Source organism: Coffea arabica, chromosome 5e (assembly GCF_036785885.1).
Source record: "Coffea arabica cultivar ET-39 chromosome 5e, Coffea Arabica ET-39 HiFi, whole genome shotgun sequence".
NCBI classification, from domain to species: domain Eukaryota; kingdom Viridiplantae; phylum Streptophyta; class Magnoliopsida; order Gentianales; family Rubiaceae; genus Coffea; species Coffea arabica.
This window is the reverse complement of record NC_092318.1, coordinates 54,505,803-54,520,778: the sequence shown is the minus strand read 5'-3', so window position 1 is coordinate 54,520,778 and position 14,976 is coordinate 54,505,803. Positions and strand designations below refer to the sequence as shown.

At 36.3% G+C, this 14,976-nt stretch overlaps 1 protein-coding gene across 4 annotated transcripts; it reads left to right on the top strand.

Moving 5' to 3' along the window:
- The first annotated feature begins 2,088 nt into the window (after positions 1-2,088).
- On the top strand, positions 2,089-13,843 carry LOC113688089 (molybdenum cofactor sulfurase-like). 4 transcript variants are annotated; one of them, XM_027205750.2, is made up of 22 exons: positions 2,091-2,480; positions 2,689-2,787; positions 3,554-3,612; positions 3,861-4,021; positions 4,635-4,789; positions 5,276-5,369; positions 5,690-5,792; positions 5,871-5,916; positions 6,165-6,203; positions 6,292-6,448; positions 7,144-7,246; positions 8,221-8,337; positions 8,617-8,694; positions 8,783-8,884; positions 9,394-9,493; positions 9,656-9,754; positions 10,200-10,264; positions 11,103-11,251; positions 11,944-12,176; positions 12,633-12,769; positions 13,150-13,260; positions 13,349-13,843. In XM_027205750.2, exons 1-22 carry the CDS (start codon positions 2,357-2,359, stop codon positions 13,451-13,453), a joined length of 2,436 nt encoding a protein of 811 aa, XP_027061551.2. In that variant the 5' UTR covers positions 2,091-2,356; the 3' UTR covers positions 13,454-13,843. The 4 variants fall into 4 exon arrangements, 3 of the variants coding, with proteins under 3 accessions (XP_027061551.2, XP_027061550.2, XP_027061552.2); XM_027205749.2 differs by having other exon boundaries at positions 5,243-5,369; XM_027205751.2 differs by having other exon boundaries at positions 2,456-2,480; positions 3,450-3,612; positions 5,243-5,369.
- Positions 13,844-14,976: the final 1,133 nt, after the last annotated feature.

The window sequence follows — 14,976 nt, the reverse complement described above, 5'->3', positions numbered from 1 at the left end:
CTTGAAGAGGATTATCCGCGTTGATTTGTCGATAGCAACAAGCTGCAGGATTCTTCGGCCTAAGGAAGGAGTAGGAGTATTTCTGTATTTCCGTATTTTGTTTGAGGGAGAAAACTGAGCCACTGCAGATATATTGAAGGCCAAGGAGACAGAACCAAAGTCAACATATTGACCGACTGTTTTGACATATTGGCATTAGTTCTATCACCACCCAATCGTAAGCTGACACCAATATTTTCTTGTACTCAAAACATAGACAGACATATTTATTACTAACTAAACCCGCATTCTGTCTGTATGTCTGTTAGCTAGTGTGTGACGGCGCCGTTGCGTGTAAACTAGGACCGTAATCGAGTCGAATCGAGCTCGAGCACGATACTCGAGCTCGACTCGACATACAGATAGGGGTGCTCGAGCTCGAGCGAGTAGTATTATTGAAGCTCGAGCTCGAGCTCGAAACTTGCTCGCAATACTCGAGCTCGACTCGTATGGGCTCGAGTCCATTCTAGTCTTATCGAGCTCGAGTTATTAAATTTCATTTTTTTGATAATTTTTGAGCGAAAAGACATTATTACCCTTTTAAAATTTTTTTATGACTTGAAACATTTCGTAAATTCGACAATTCTTTTGGGTATAAGGGTAATTTTATAATAATAATATATTAAATAATTAAAATTAAAACATTAAATAATTAAAATTAAAATACTCGATAAGGCTCGTCGATCCTTCGAGCATCACTTCTGGATGCTCGAACTCGACTCGATAACTTTATCGAGCTGCTCGAAACTCGACTCGAACTTGGTTTGACCGAGTTCGAGTCAATCTCTTGACCGAGCTCGAGTGCAGTTCGATTCGATTACTTCCCTAGTGTAAACCGCAGCCCCTCCAACAACAAAATCCATCTTTTTTTTTTTTTTTAAATTTTGTTTATTTATCGTTTGCTTCAGATGTTAGCCCAGATACTTGACTACTGCCATAAATAAAGTTCCTTATCATCATTAGCATGCAGCAGGAGTTTCTTTTTTTTGTGATTCTTCTGAAACATAAACCACGTAACACAATTTTTGTCGACTGATCCGATCATCTTTATCGCCGCCGCGCAAATGAATTGTCACGTAGCGTAAGTCACAGCAGGAGGCAAATTCCCGTTTGTTGTCACGTAGCGGCTGCCCTTTAATGAGTAATCATTCTCTAATGGGCCTCCAGAACCACCCAATTGGCAAAGCATCAGGGGCCAACCTCGGGAGGCTGTGGCTCATTTTTAGTCCAGACTCGAGCAGATGAAATGCTGCTCGTGCTCGCATTCTGATGCACGACGGCTTCTCAAGTCTAATGGGCTCAAATTTACTTGTCAAGTCTGTTCTAGACTTCTAGTAGTAGCAGTATGTGATATTGGTTTGGCGTCTAGCACCCAGCAAAAAGGAAGAGAATGGAATGGGCTCTTAGCTCCATAATAATGAGAATGGAATGGGCACTCTCACCGGTAAATGTTGACAACAAATTTTTCGTTTGGATTAACTATTTTTGGAATATTTTAAAATTTTTTTACTGTAACAGAGTTTTTAGAGTATATTTTAGGATATTTTTAGAAAATATTTTGAAATATTTAAGAGTAGTAGAGTTTTTAAAATATATTTTGAGATATTTTTTAAATATTAAAAAAAATTTAGAGTATTTTTTAAAAATTAGTTTTTCAAGTACAATAAAATTTTTAAAAAATACTCTAAAAGGTAATTTAAAAATTAGTTTAAATTTTTTTAAAATTTTTAAAAAAATCTTGAAATATATTTTAGAACCTCTTCTACTCTTAAATATCCCAAAATATTTTCTAAAAATATCCCAAAATATAATCTAAAAACTCTGCTACAACAAATTTTTTCAAAAACACCCCCAAAACAATTAATCCAAACGAAAACATTTGAAAAACTAATTTTTGAAAAACTGAAGAATCAAGCTTCGCGCCTTGTAGAAACGTAACGGAATCCGCTCCGGATTTTAAAAAAAATATAAATATATGTAGTATATTATAAAAAAACTCTGATGGTGGAACTCGTGCCTGTACTTACCACTAATAAATGAATAAGAAAGTTCAACAGTTGACCAATTAGAGGTCATTAGTTTCAATTGTTACTTTGCTTGCCAATCTTCTTCAAATTTCCGGCAGCCGAACTGAGAATTCAATATACATTTGGCAGTTTGACACACGCTGCGATCTTTTTTATCTTCTTCTTGTTGTAGAGTATTATCAATTAGTAGTCTTCGCCTTGCTTTAGTTTTTTTTTAGTGCATCTGTTTAAACCAGTCAGTCGCTTCTCTTTGGGTGGAAAGTGAAAGATAAAATAATTGTGTTGCCGGAATGAAGAATAGCGAGGACGAGCAGAAGGAAGAATTCCTGAGGGAGTTTGGTGATGATTACGGCTATAAAAGTGCCCCCAAAAACATTGATCAACTCCGAGCTACAGAATTCAAGCGATTGGCCGGTCACATCTCTCTCTCTCTCTCTATCTCGCTTCTTTTTTTTTTTTTTTTTTCTTTTTTGGTTAGCAGTAATACTTAAATCGGAAAAGCAATTGACTCTATTGGAAAACTTTTCAGTAGTTGCAAATGGGTACTTTGAGCTGATAATTTTTAGGAATGAACGCGGTATTAGTATTAGTAGAAGGATGAAGAGGTTGAATATATGTGCAGGGGTGGTGTACCTGGATCATGCTGGGGCGACTTTGTACTCCGAGGCACAGTTGGAATCAGTCTTCAAGGACCTGAATTCCAATCTCTATGCAAATCCACGTATCCTTCCTTCCTCCTTCGGCTCCTCAGTTTTTTTTTTTTTTTGCTTCCTTCCTTTTTTCTTTTTTTAATCAACATAATCGTTAGGTACTCTAATAATAATTTAAAAAGAAAGCATTTTGGTTTTTAATTTTAAACTGCTTCAATGCATACTACTGCTACTACTTGTATTAAAAAAATGTTGTGTTCCTCATTTGCTACGAGGCTTTGAGTCTGTAAAACACGTACTACTGGTCGAAAACGTGTAATTTCTTTTGTCTATGTGCTTCATGTCCAGCAGTTTTTTAGAGGATTCCCTTTTTTATTGGCCTCCTTCTTCTTCTGTTCCTCTAGTATACACATACTGCTATTTTGCTTTATCCATACGTGCAGAAATTGGCATTATTTCCATATTTCATAACCTTTTTCTTATATTTCATAATCTAGCAGCTCTCTTCTGTGTCTTGTGTGACATGGGGTAGTTGCTTCTACATACTAGTATTATTACAGTTTGCTTCTGGATATTGCATTCCTTCTATACACTGGTATATTCCGAAAGGCCTCTAGACCGTTGATTTCAGATTGATATGTATACTTCCACCAACTTGTTTTTCTGCTTTCACTGTTTCACTTTGCGCATTGTCGCCTATTTAAGCGTACTCCATTTCCTTAATCTTTATAAGAAGGCCCATCTTTTGAGAAGACAAAAAACATTGCTCTCTTGTGCTAATCCTAATGGACTGCACAAGCAAGGATTTTTTTTTTTAACTTCCAACTTGTATTCTAGATAGCCAGAGCAGCTGCAGCTTGAATACCAGTGACAGAGTTGGGGAAGCGCGCACACAGGTGACAATTTTGTGCTGGGCACACTTCCTTTCTTGTTTCTCTGTATCCACCTGCATATAAGCATATGTTTTGGACTGTGATTGTGTGGCAACTAGTTTCAGAAATCACTGGCTGAATTTTATGTTTTACCAAAAGCATAGCTTGTCTGATAGCATTAATGAACTGTCACATTTCGTCAATTTGTATTGGGTTCGTGCATATTAACTTTCTTTTCTTTTGTTTTTCATTGAATTTTGATTTTTTTTTAGGTCCTTGATTATTTCAATGCATCTTCTAGAGAGTACAGCGTCATATTCACTTCTGGGGCAACAGCAGCCTTAAAGCTTGTCGGGGAGAGCTTTCCATGGAGCAGTCAGAGTTGTTTTATGTATTCGATGGAGAATCATAACAGTGTGCTTGGGATAAGGGAGTATCCTTTATCACCTTTATCAAGCAAATATGAAGAAAATTAACAGACTACCTGCTATAAATAGGTGAAGCTTGGGTGCGGACTTAAGCAGGGTGAATAAAGATGGTTAACAAAATTCTCAGATTCTTTTTGTTGTTAGTGGAAGATTTTCTATCTCGAAGTTTCTTTATCTCTAATAGGGCATCTGACTCCTGACATTGCGTTTGAGATTACTAACTTGCTGCAGCTTTGTGATATACATTTATGGCTTACTTTTACAAGTGACGTTACTTGATCTTTGTGATTGACCTTGACCAGTGCATTTTGAACGAACATTTTTACTATCAGGTGAGGCAACACCCTGGAGAACTTTGGGTGGTTGGAACATAAAGGTATTCTGTTGGCCAGTGCTACACATGTGAATGTGCAGGATTTGCTGTTAGTTGCATACGTACAAGCTTACCCTTTTACTAATTTTCCTGGGATGCGAAGCTTTACCTTAAGAAGTAGAAAATAAGGTCATAATGTGCACCAATATTTTCTCCTTGTGGAAACAAAACCAAAATTCATGCTATGGATCCTAATTATTGTCTTGGTCATTTTTTCTTGGACGTCTTTCCTTAACAATCTCAAGATATGCACTCGACCAAGGGGCTGCCGCTCTTGCTGTGGATGTTGAAGAGACTGCTGATTATCGCAATTCTAGAGGCGCTAACTCGGCCATTCGACTTTTTCGGCACCATGAACTACGGAGAAGTGAAAGAGGACTAAGTAAAGAAGATCCTACTGGTAATGCTTATTTTAGCCAAGCCCCTATAGCAATGCACTAATGTCTATAAAAAAGTTTTTTGTATTACTTTTTTGCAAATTAGAAAATAAAATCAATGCGCCCATCTATTCTTTGCAAAGCCTATTTATGTTCCTGGGTTGTCAATTTCCATTCTTTGCAAATCCTATTTGATGTGATGATTGTATAAGTTTCTTTCTCAGTGACAAATAGAAAGTTCGTTGGCTTCACTATTCCAATTAGAGAACAACATATCAAAAACTGGTAGAAAACAGTATTCATACCTTGTGGTACTCTCACATATAATAAGTGCCTCTTCTTTTATTGCTCTTGGTTTTTTTAAATATCCCCACATTAATGTCTACCCTCAGTGTAATGATGCTTCTTCTGCTTCCAATTAGAAATCTACAATTATCACTTCACTTAATTTTTTTACTTTTCTATTTTTATTTCAGGTAATGTCTACAACTTATTCGCATTCCCTTCAGAATGCAACTTTTCAGGTACCAGATTCAACCTCGATCTGGTGAAGCTCATCAAGGAAGATTCACATAATGCGTTGGAAGGTTCCACCTATTCACGGTAAGCTGGTTTCCATTTACTTCTGCTCCATTCTTCATGAATAGAACCTTCTTTTAAAGTCTTTACTAACAGACTATCACTCTGTTGAAATTTATTAAATTTGGACTTGCTGAAGTATGCAAGATGTACAATCAAAATCAATATGTAATATTTGATTGAAAGTTCAGCATCAAGACTTCATGTTATGCACTTCTGTGTACCACTGTAGGTATATCAGTCTTCTGTGGGATGGAGTGCTATTTTCCGTGTTTGTTTCTTTGTGTAACAAAGGTGCTGTGGCATGTCTGTGAAAAATTTATTGGCTCATCTTTTGAAAACAGTGGATGCTGGATGGTTTTGATTGATGCTGCGAAGGGGGGTGCCACAGAACCACCAGATCTATCTAAGCATAAAGCTGACTTTGTTGTGATCTCATTTTATAAGGTATCCAGCTTGACATCTTTGGTATACCTATGCACGTGTTATATGAACTTAACGTCTGTTGTTTTATGTCTTGTATAGATATTTGGCTATCCAACTGGCCTCGGCGCGCTCATTGTTCGAAATGGTAACTTACGGTGGTTCATTTTATTAAATTTCTCGCATTCTATTTTATAATACATTCATTGTTAAGTTGGACAAGTAAGTTTTACACATGTTGAAGGAGGATGTAGAAAAGCAATTTTTGTTGCGGAAACTTTCAATCTTATGTGTTATGAACTTATAACACGTCTGACTTTCTTATATCAAAGGAAATTTTGCTGACCTCTCTGTCTCTCTTCCCTTCCCTTCCCTCCATCCACTGAATTGCAACAGAAACTGCTAAGTTATTGAAGAAGACATACTTCAGTGGAGGTTCGCATTAAATCTGCTTCTGACATTTTTTTTTTTGGTTTTGTTTTTGAATGTCATTAAAATTTCTTCAAATGATTAATTGTATTAGGCACAGTGGCTGCATCTGTTGCTGACATTGATTTTGTCAAAAGAAGAGCTGGTGTTGAAGAAATTTTTGAGGACGGCACTATTTCTTATTTGAGCATTGCATCAATTCTCCATGGATTCAGAATACTTAACACTTTAACCATGTCTGCTATATCCCGGTACATTAAAAGTTACTATTTCTTTTGGTGAAATGTTTATTGTGTCAGTAACAGATAAATATTGGCAGTCTTAGACGCTCGCATACATGATCACTCATGACCTTCATAATCCCAACATCAGCAACATGATGTGGTCATTTAGAATTTGCATCTTTTAAAATTATCTTCATATCTAGCTGACTCAAAATAGTTACTGTAACTTCCCTTATTATTTTATCTATTTGGTCATTTATATTAGGCAATCACGGAAACTTAATAGATTTCACTACTCAGTTGGGTGATGTATGTAACTACTGATGACAGTTCCATTGGAACATTGTCTGTCAATGCATCTCAATGGAAGGATATTTGAGTTTTTAATTGATGATCACTACATTCAAATGCAAATTATTGGGTTTAATTTCTCTGCCATAATATTTAGCATTCATATTGATTTCTGAAAAATGTGTGTACTTATGAAAAGCATCATTGCAGTGGTGTTGTCATTGTGTTTCTTTTTTTTATTAAAAACCTTTGCGTTCAATCTCTCTCTTAAGGAAGGGTAAGGGAAGAGATGAATTTGTATTTGTTTCTTACTGCTTACATTGTTTAAGAAGTTATTGTCCTCTTTGATGCCCCCCCCCCCCTGGGGAGTTGAAATTTAGACCAGACATCATATATTTGAGCAATAAGTCAAAGTTGTTTTTACTTTCAAGGCACACAACATCTCTTGCAACTTTTGTGAGGAAAACACTTTCAGCTATGAAGCATGAAAATGGAACTCATGTTTGCACACTTTATGGGGCAAATTCTTCGAAGGTTTGTATGTATGTTATTCTTAATTATCGATCATATAGTGAGATTTCTAGGAGTTTTTTTCTTTTTTCTTTTTTTTTTTTAACTTTTTGAGAAGTTGTCTGCTTTATTTATTGTGGTTGCATGGCTTTTGCTCATGGATAAGGTCTTGATGGCATGTTGAGAACTGTATTGCTTATGCAATCGTTCTAGGGGCCAAACGGAAAGCGAGTACATCACTTTTGATGAAATGGCTTATGAAAAGATAGTACATGCGTATTGTTTCAGTTAAATTTTATGTATGCCGGAACTCATGATTAATGGCAATTTCCAAGTTCCTCCTGTGTAATGTAGCACTTCACTAAGAAAGAAGTGCATATGGTGAAGAAAAAAGAGCAGCAATTGAAAACACTATTTCAAGTAATTGATAAATCATAGTCTTCCTAACATTAGCATGGCTTGAAAACTATAGAAGTATTTTATTGGTTAGAATCCAAAATAGTAGCCTTGAAAAGCTGAACTAACTTTCCTATCCAGCAAGTAACATGGAAAAAGTTCCTAGCCACATTCCATTATTTAAAATTAACACCTTAGCTCTCCTTTATGTAGAAATTCCAAATAGTCTTTAGTATCTTTAATCTGATTGTAGATTTCAGTACTATCAAACCAAGCTAATTTTTGTATCTATGAGTAATTATTTTAATTCTGTTCTCCTACTCACTGTGCCCCATAACCTTTTGTTACTATTGATATTGAAGCATCCTGTGGACTCAAAATAAGCTTCTTCTTTCCCTGTATGGAATTTATTGACTACTTTTTAGTCCTGAAAAGATAGAAATCATTGTGGACCTTTTGCTCTTCAAAGTAGTTAATTATCAATACGTGGTTGCTTTAATGTGGAATTCTGTTGTTCTCTACTATTAACTTTGTTAGAGCTTATTACATGCATGAAGCCCCTGAGATACTCCTGATTACTTCTGAATCTCTGTATTTGTCAGGTGCTATTTGAAGGAATGGGTCCTATAGTTTCATTTAACTTGAGAAGGCCAGATGGGTCATGGTTTGGCTACCGTGAGGTGGAAAAACTTGCATCTCTAGCTGGGATTCAGTTACGGGTAAGAGTGGAGAGAAGAAATTGAATTTTCTCAAGGTGCTTGGTACTTGTATACTAGCATAAATGTGCTGATGATCTGTGATATGAATTTCGATTCTACCGTTTAAAACCTTGAGATCTTGTAAAAAGTATGTATAGGATGTTGAATTTTCATTGGCTAAGCTTATGCATATGATGTTAAGGCTGGAGAAATTGCAACTTGTTATCATGAGAGTTGAAATTCATTATCTTTGGCTGTTTTTGAAAGTATACTTTAACATTCATTATATATCTATTTTAGACGGGATGTTTTTGCAATCCTGGTGCATGTGCCAAATATCTTGGTTTGTCTCACTCGGATCTTCTTTCCAACTTTGAGGTAAATGTCATTCCCTTGCTATGCCCATTAGCTTTGGCTCAAATAATGTGATATATACCTCACATATGTTCCTTTCCTTCTTGTCTAGGCTGGGCATGTTTGCTGGGATGATCATGATGTGTTACGTGGAAAGCCAACTGGGGCTGTTAGAGCATCCTTTGGTTATATGTCAACATTTGAAGATGCCAGTGTATGCAGCTACTTATTTTTGTTGATTTTACTTGTACTTCTCTTGTCGATTCACTCTGGTCGTCGGTTTTCTATTCTTCACCCACTGCTAGTGAATTGAGGAGGAAGGCAGGAGTGCAGTAGGTGCTGGTGATTATCGGATTCCCAAACTCACCCAAAAAAAAAATTGTAAACAAGTAAAAGAAGAAGTGTTGAGATTTAGTCAATCAATTATCCATTTTCCTCATCTTTTGCTAATACACTTGTGCCGTCTGACATGAACTCTTGGAATAATTTCTTCACCTATACCATCTCTGCATGTGTTTGTCTTCAGGATTTGTTGGAAACTCCAGAAAATTTAGTTCTAAACAGCTACTGGTTGTTGGATTGTTCTTAAAGTGTTAAATGGGGGAAGTCTATTCAGTAGGATTCTTTCAACACATCAATTGCTTTATTTTAGATCAAGCTAACACCTTACAATTTTATATAGCTCTTCATTTGTTGCCTTATGTTATAGAACCTGCCATGCAGAATTTTGTGAACTTCATAAAGGCTTCCTTTGTGTCATTACCTTCTCGAACTCCCGGTGTTAATACATTAAGAGGAACAACTATTTCTCCTGCCATTGAAGGTTTGTTTAGTTTCTGTTTTTTATAGCGATGTTTAGGGGCTCTGTTTTGGTTCTAAACATATAATCTACAGACAATAATCTCCTACATTCACTGACCTCATGCAACTATCCTTTTTGCTCCTCTTATTCTGCTAAACTTCTTTTCCATTTTTAATATTGTAGGAATTGGGAGAGCTAATCCAAGGCTCAAATCTATTTCCATATATCCTATTAAGTCATGCTTGGGCTTTAGTGTCAACAGTTGGCCCCTTACCACTACCGGTAGTTTCTGTAAGCTGCAAACTGAATTAATTATTGGACATTATCTCTATGCTATTGTATTTATAAAGTTACCATTCTTGATTTCTCATCTATCAAGAATAAATGTTGGAGAAAATGATTAGGCAACTTGATCTTTAACAGAGCATATTTAGAAATTTTTTCTTGACTTTTAATTGTACTGTGTTAGATTGAAGAACCTAGAATAGTTTTGACCGTTGATTCTACATTTACTGCATTGGATCTTGCTTCTCTTTTATTCTAGCTGGCTTCAGGTTGTATGGTAAATGATCCTATGAAGCAATAAAATTTCTGTTATGAAGGCACCTCCATTGTTTGTTCAAATTCTTATTACCAGGATTGTGGGATTTATTGTCATTAACTTATGGACGGCATGTCCATAAGGATTTTTCAGATAAAAGAGCTTACGGCCTTTTGTTATTTTCAGGACTGCTACATGATCGAGAGTGGCTTCTCAGGAGCACTAGCGGTGAAATCTTAACACAAAAGAAGGTTCTTTCTCTACTTTGAGATTTGTTCTATCATGCAAATATATATGAATTAGGTGTTCGATTCCCTGGCCTAGGCTTAGATAAGGGTGCCTTGTTTCCTGTACTGAAAGCTCACCAACAATCAATGGCTGATTTAGGGCTAGAAAGACAGTCTTCTTCATTTGAATCCTACCTGGGATCTTCTTTCAAAACTTTCTAAACGCACAAAAGATGCAAAATGAGAATGGGAACAAAGAGAGATAATAGACATAGAAGAGTACAAGAAATGTCTCCTTGCCTACTGAAAACCCTGTTTAAGCTAGTTAGGTAGTAAAGGATTAAGAACTCAACAGCAATTGCAGAAAAGAAAAATTGGTTTTACTAGCAAGTGCATTTTGTTTGATTTGGTCCCTTGAGATGTCTACTCCACAAAGAAGCCCATTCCATGGGTAAAGTCGAAATCCACTTACATCACATCACAATTTCCCCAAATTATTTGCTTACATCATCATTACAATTTCCAATACACCTTTTTACCTTCCCAATTACCTTTTTATCTCACATACATCACATCACAAAAAGTGCTACAGTAAAAATATCTCTAATAATTCACAATCCAAACAGACCCTGACAAACATAGAACAATTAGTCAGGGATTGGTGAGCAATAACAACCAAGTAATTGTGTGAGCAATGGCCATGTGTTGTGGTTGCTAGTGACTTCCCCCTGTTTGGAACCTTGTTATCTAACTTGGGCTGAAGCCTTGTGGATGAAAGCTATCTTCCTTGTAACCTGCAAAGTTTACATGATATTCTTTATTATGCACAAGGCGTCCCAAGTTTTCCATGTTTGGATTGTAGGTTCCAGATATGTGCCATGTTACCACGCTTATCGACCTTGATTTGGGAATACTGTTTGTGGAGTCACCCCGCTGTAAAGAGAAGCTGCAGATCAAACTTAAATCAGATTTTCCTGTAGGAAAAGATGAAGTGAACATTCATCCTCAGAGGTTAGTTTATACTCTTAGCAGTTTTCGAAATTTAGGCATCATTATGTTAAGAACTTGATGGGACTTTTAAGCACAAGAAAGGCTTATCTTAGACACCGAGTGCATTCAAATTGTTAAATGCATCATTCAGAGTTGTGGTATTATTGAGTATTTTCATGTGGACATGGATCTCAGGGGTTAACATTGCATTAGAAATCAAGATGCCTTCTTTTCTGATGTTTTATTGGGATTTCAGAGAATAAGAAGTTATGAGTAATTTCTATTGGTTCTAGAGGATAAGCTGAACCTGATGGTTTTTCTGAATCAAAATTGCTTTTGATTTTTTAAAATATTTCCATGCACTTAAATGGTCAAACATGCTCTTGTATGTTTCCCCCTCTTTTTGGTATTTTTATGATGAAATCGCTTAAGTGAGGTACTTTAGGTCCCAATTGCTGTCTCTGATTTGAGCAACATGTACCGGAAATTGGAAATTTTATAATGTTGATCAACTAAAACAAGACCTCTATTGAGTTTTTGCTTTTACACGAAAAATGTATTAAACCATGCGCCAGGGAAGCCCATTTTTATCTTATTTTGCAGTTTCTTGTTATATGCTTTGGTCGTCAGATGTCTTCAGTCTACATGAATTGTATGGTTTTCTAGCGGTTTAGACAATGATTTGTGATTCTGAAACATGGTTGTTTTAATAGGTACGAAGTGGAGGTTTATCACGATGAGATTGACATCTGGTTTAGTGATGCTGTTGGTCGACCTTGTACTTTACTAAGGTGCTCAGGTCAACAGGGTTATGCTTGCTCAAACAGGAACAGGATTTCAAGGCTGTGTAGAGATCTTGAGACCAAAATGAATTTTGTGAATGAAGCACAGTTTTTGCTGGTATCTGAGGAAAGTGTCAATGACCTAAATGCTAGGTTGAGATCAAGTATGTTGAGTAACATAATGAACACCAATCTTTATTTCTGGAGTTTAGTTGCTTAGCCGCGCTTGTACATGTCATGGATGTATACTAAATCCATTTCTAGTATAGAAAAATTGTTAAAATGCTTTGTTTGTTTGAGCAAATAATCCCAGAATACTTTTTCTGTCATATAATAAACTAGAGAAGATTATAACCACCAAATAAAGTTTTCAGTATTCTGCTAGTTCTGAGTTATGGACACGAGTAACTTGTATTTCCACAGCTATAGTCACATGCACCTTAGTTACACAATATCTCTATGCTCCATGCATGCTTCGAGGCATTCTTAGCATTAATACACAACCAACTTGACCTTGTACAATGCTCTTGAAAATGAAAGAGGTGCATTAAACAGTTGCGTAAATTTGTAATTGTTTAAATTATCGCCAAAATTTCTCTTGACCCATGTTGCTGTATCAGATGTGCAGCACCAGTTCGATGGAGAGTTAATTCAAGTGAGTACATCAAGGTTTCGACCCAACCTGGTAGTGTGTGGTGGGGAAGCATATGCAGAAGATGGATGGAGAAGCCTTAGAATTGGAAAGACAGAATTCATTGTAAGTTGCAGCTCTGACTTCTCTTGACTTGTGAGCAGTCAAAATGCTTAACTGCACTGCTTTTCTGACCTTGTTAATGGGTGAGTCTGCAATGTTGAGAAGTGATATTTTAGAAGGTGTTATCCAATAGATATTTGTTTTTCAGGTTATACTTATAATTCAATCTCCTTTTTGCCTTTTCCCCTGCATGTTAGACTGGTGATGGTTCATTTCCTGGGTTTTGGTTATAAATTTGCAGTTAATGTTCACCCGATAGACAGAATATACAATGTGATCATCTACCACCTCACATTAGTTTTGCACCAAGTTTCTTTTTTGTGCAATTTGTAATGTCTATGAATTGTTGGGAGTTGATATTTAGCTATTCTGGAATTTTGCAGTCATTGGGTGGTTGCAATCGTTGCCAAATGATCAATTTGAGTTTTCAAGGTGGCAAGGTGCAAAGGTCAAATGAACCATTGGCTACTTTAGCAGAGTATAGGAGAACGAAGGTTTGTTAAACTATCTTTCATTAGAATCAGAGCACTTGATTGGCCAGTTACAGATTTGATCTCTCTGTGTACTTGTCTACGGGAACAGGGGAAAATAACTTTTGGCATATTGCTGAGGCATGACGATAGCACTGGAAAGCACTCAGATGCATGGCTTCATGTAGGAGAAGAAATCCATGCGAGTTTAGCTTGATTCTGGTAATTTTTTTTTGGAACCAAGTAATAAAGGAATGCAAGTCAAAGTAGAGAAACACTTGTCAGGGGAGATGTGGGCGTACAAGGGTGCTAACATTTATTGGACCATGCGAGAAAGAAGGCAGCTGGTCCTCCTGTGATGAAAATTTTTATGAACAATGGGGGTGGTGGATCAGTTAAGAGTGTACTACTACTCTTTTTAGTGTGCCTTGAAGAATGAAGAAAATGGTGATTTTCGTTGGTAATTTGATTATTTTCTGTTTTTTGGGGAAAATCCCTTCTTCTGGTAGTCTCAGGTTACTACTAATTCTGAATTAGCAAGCTAATGCTAAGGCTTTGGGAATTAATACTAATAATTTATATTTCTCCTTCGTGTGTTTAATAATCCTATCATCATGTCGTCAGTCTCCCTTGGGAGTTGTTTTCTGTTCTTTTGGTACATAAAGGAGAGAAGTAGAGAAACCTCGAGGCTTTAAACATGTAGCATTCATTACACACTGTTGCGTTCAACATGTTGTAACTTGTTGACCGCTCTGCTCTACTGGAGAATGGAGATAGAGAACGCTCAAGCTGGCCCATAATTGGCAACATGCGGAGTCCTTTTGGCCAACAAAAAAACACGCTCAAGTTCCAGTTACAAGAATTGGTTGATGCGATCTCATTTTTTTATTTTTATTTTTATTTTTATTTTAAAATGGCCCTTCACCGTACGAAGAAGCTTCCAAAACGGCGGCGGGTTGATACGGTGTCAAACTCCGTGGATCTTTCAGTCATAAACAGAAATTTAAAAGCCAGTATTTCGACCGGTTGAGGATAATGATGTGCTTGTAGATTTTTAATGTTATAAGTATTTTTTTTTTTTTTTTGTCAAAGAAAAATTTTAAAATCTGAATTAGGAGGCCTGTCATCTTGACCAAAGACTTTGACCTCGTCTGTTATAGACTTTTTGGTGTCGTTCTTGGTACTTGGCTTCTTTTTGTTCAGGTCTTCTAGTCGTGGATAAATTGAGTTGCTAAATGCCTAACAAAAGTCTTAACACGAGAGATTGCTTCTGCTTGCGTGTCCCCAGGGATGATTATGATAGTCTTCGATCCTCTTTTTTCTTTTCTTTTTACTAACAATTTTGTTGTCGTCCAAATAATTAGCCACACTAAACATGTGGTAATGCACCGCAACAATAAGTTAATTTCGACTTTTCTGCTTCAGGAATGAGGCAGAGGAGGGTTGGAATCAATTTCCATGTCGTAACGTAAGCATGGATGGATGGTTCCACATGATCGTTACCTTACTGTACACACAAAATAGTCTTCGAGCTTTATACTTTTTGTGCATTATTATTATTCTTTGTATACTTTTATGCATTGTATTTTTGGTAACATGTGAGATGTATCTTGCATTTTTAAAGGGATTAATCCTTCATATAATAATGTCAATGTGTATACTAACAAGTCGTCGAGATGTACATCACATATGCAAAATTTGAATTTTAAACTTAAATTTATATTACGTGACAAGCACCGT

Coding starts and splice junctions, on each gene's coding strand:
- LOC113688089 (XM_027205749.2), top strand. CDS start 2,357: ATGAAGAATAGCGAGGACGAGCAGAAGGAAGAATTCCTGAGGGAGTTT. Junction 2,788..3,553: donor CAATCTCTATGCAAATCCAC/GTATCCTTCCTT, acceptor CTTGTATTCTAG/ATAGCCAGAGCAGCTGCAGC. Junction 13,261..13,348: donor CAGAGTATAGGAGAACGAAG/GTTTGTTAAACT, acceptor CTACGGGAACAG/GGGAAAATAACTTTTGGCAT.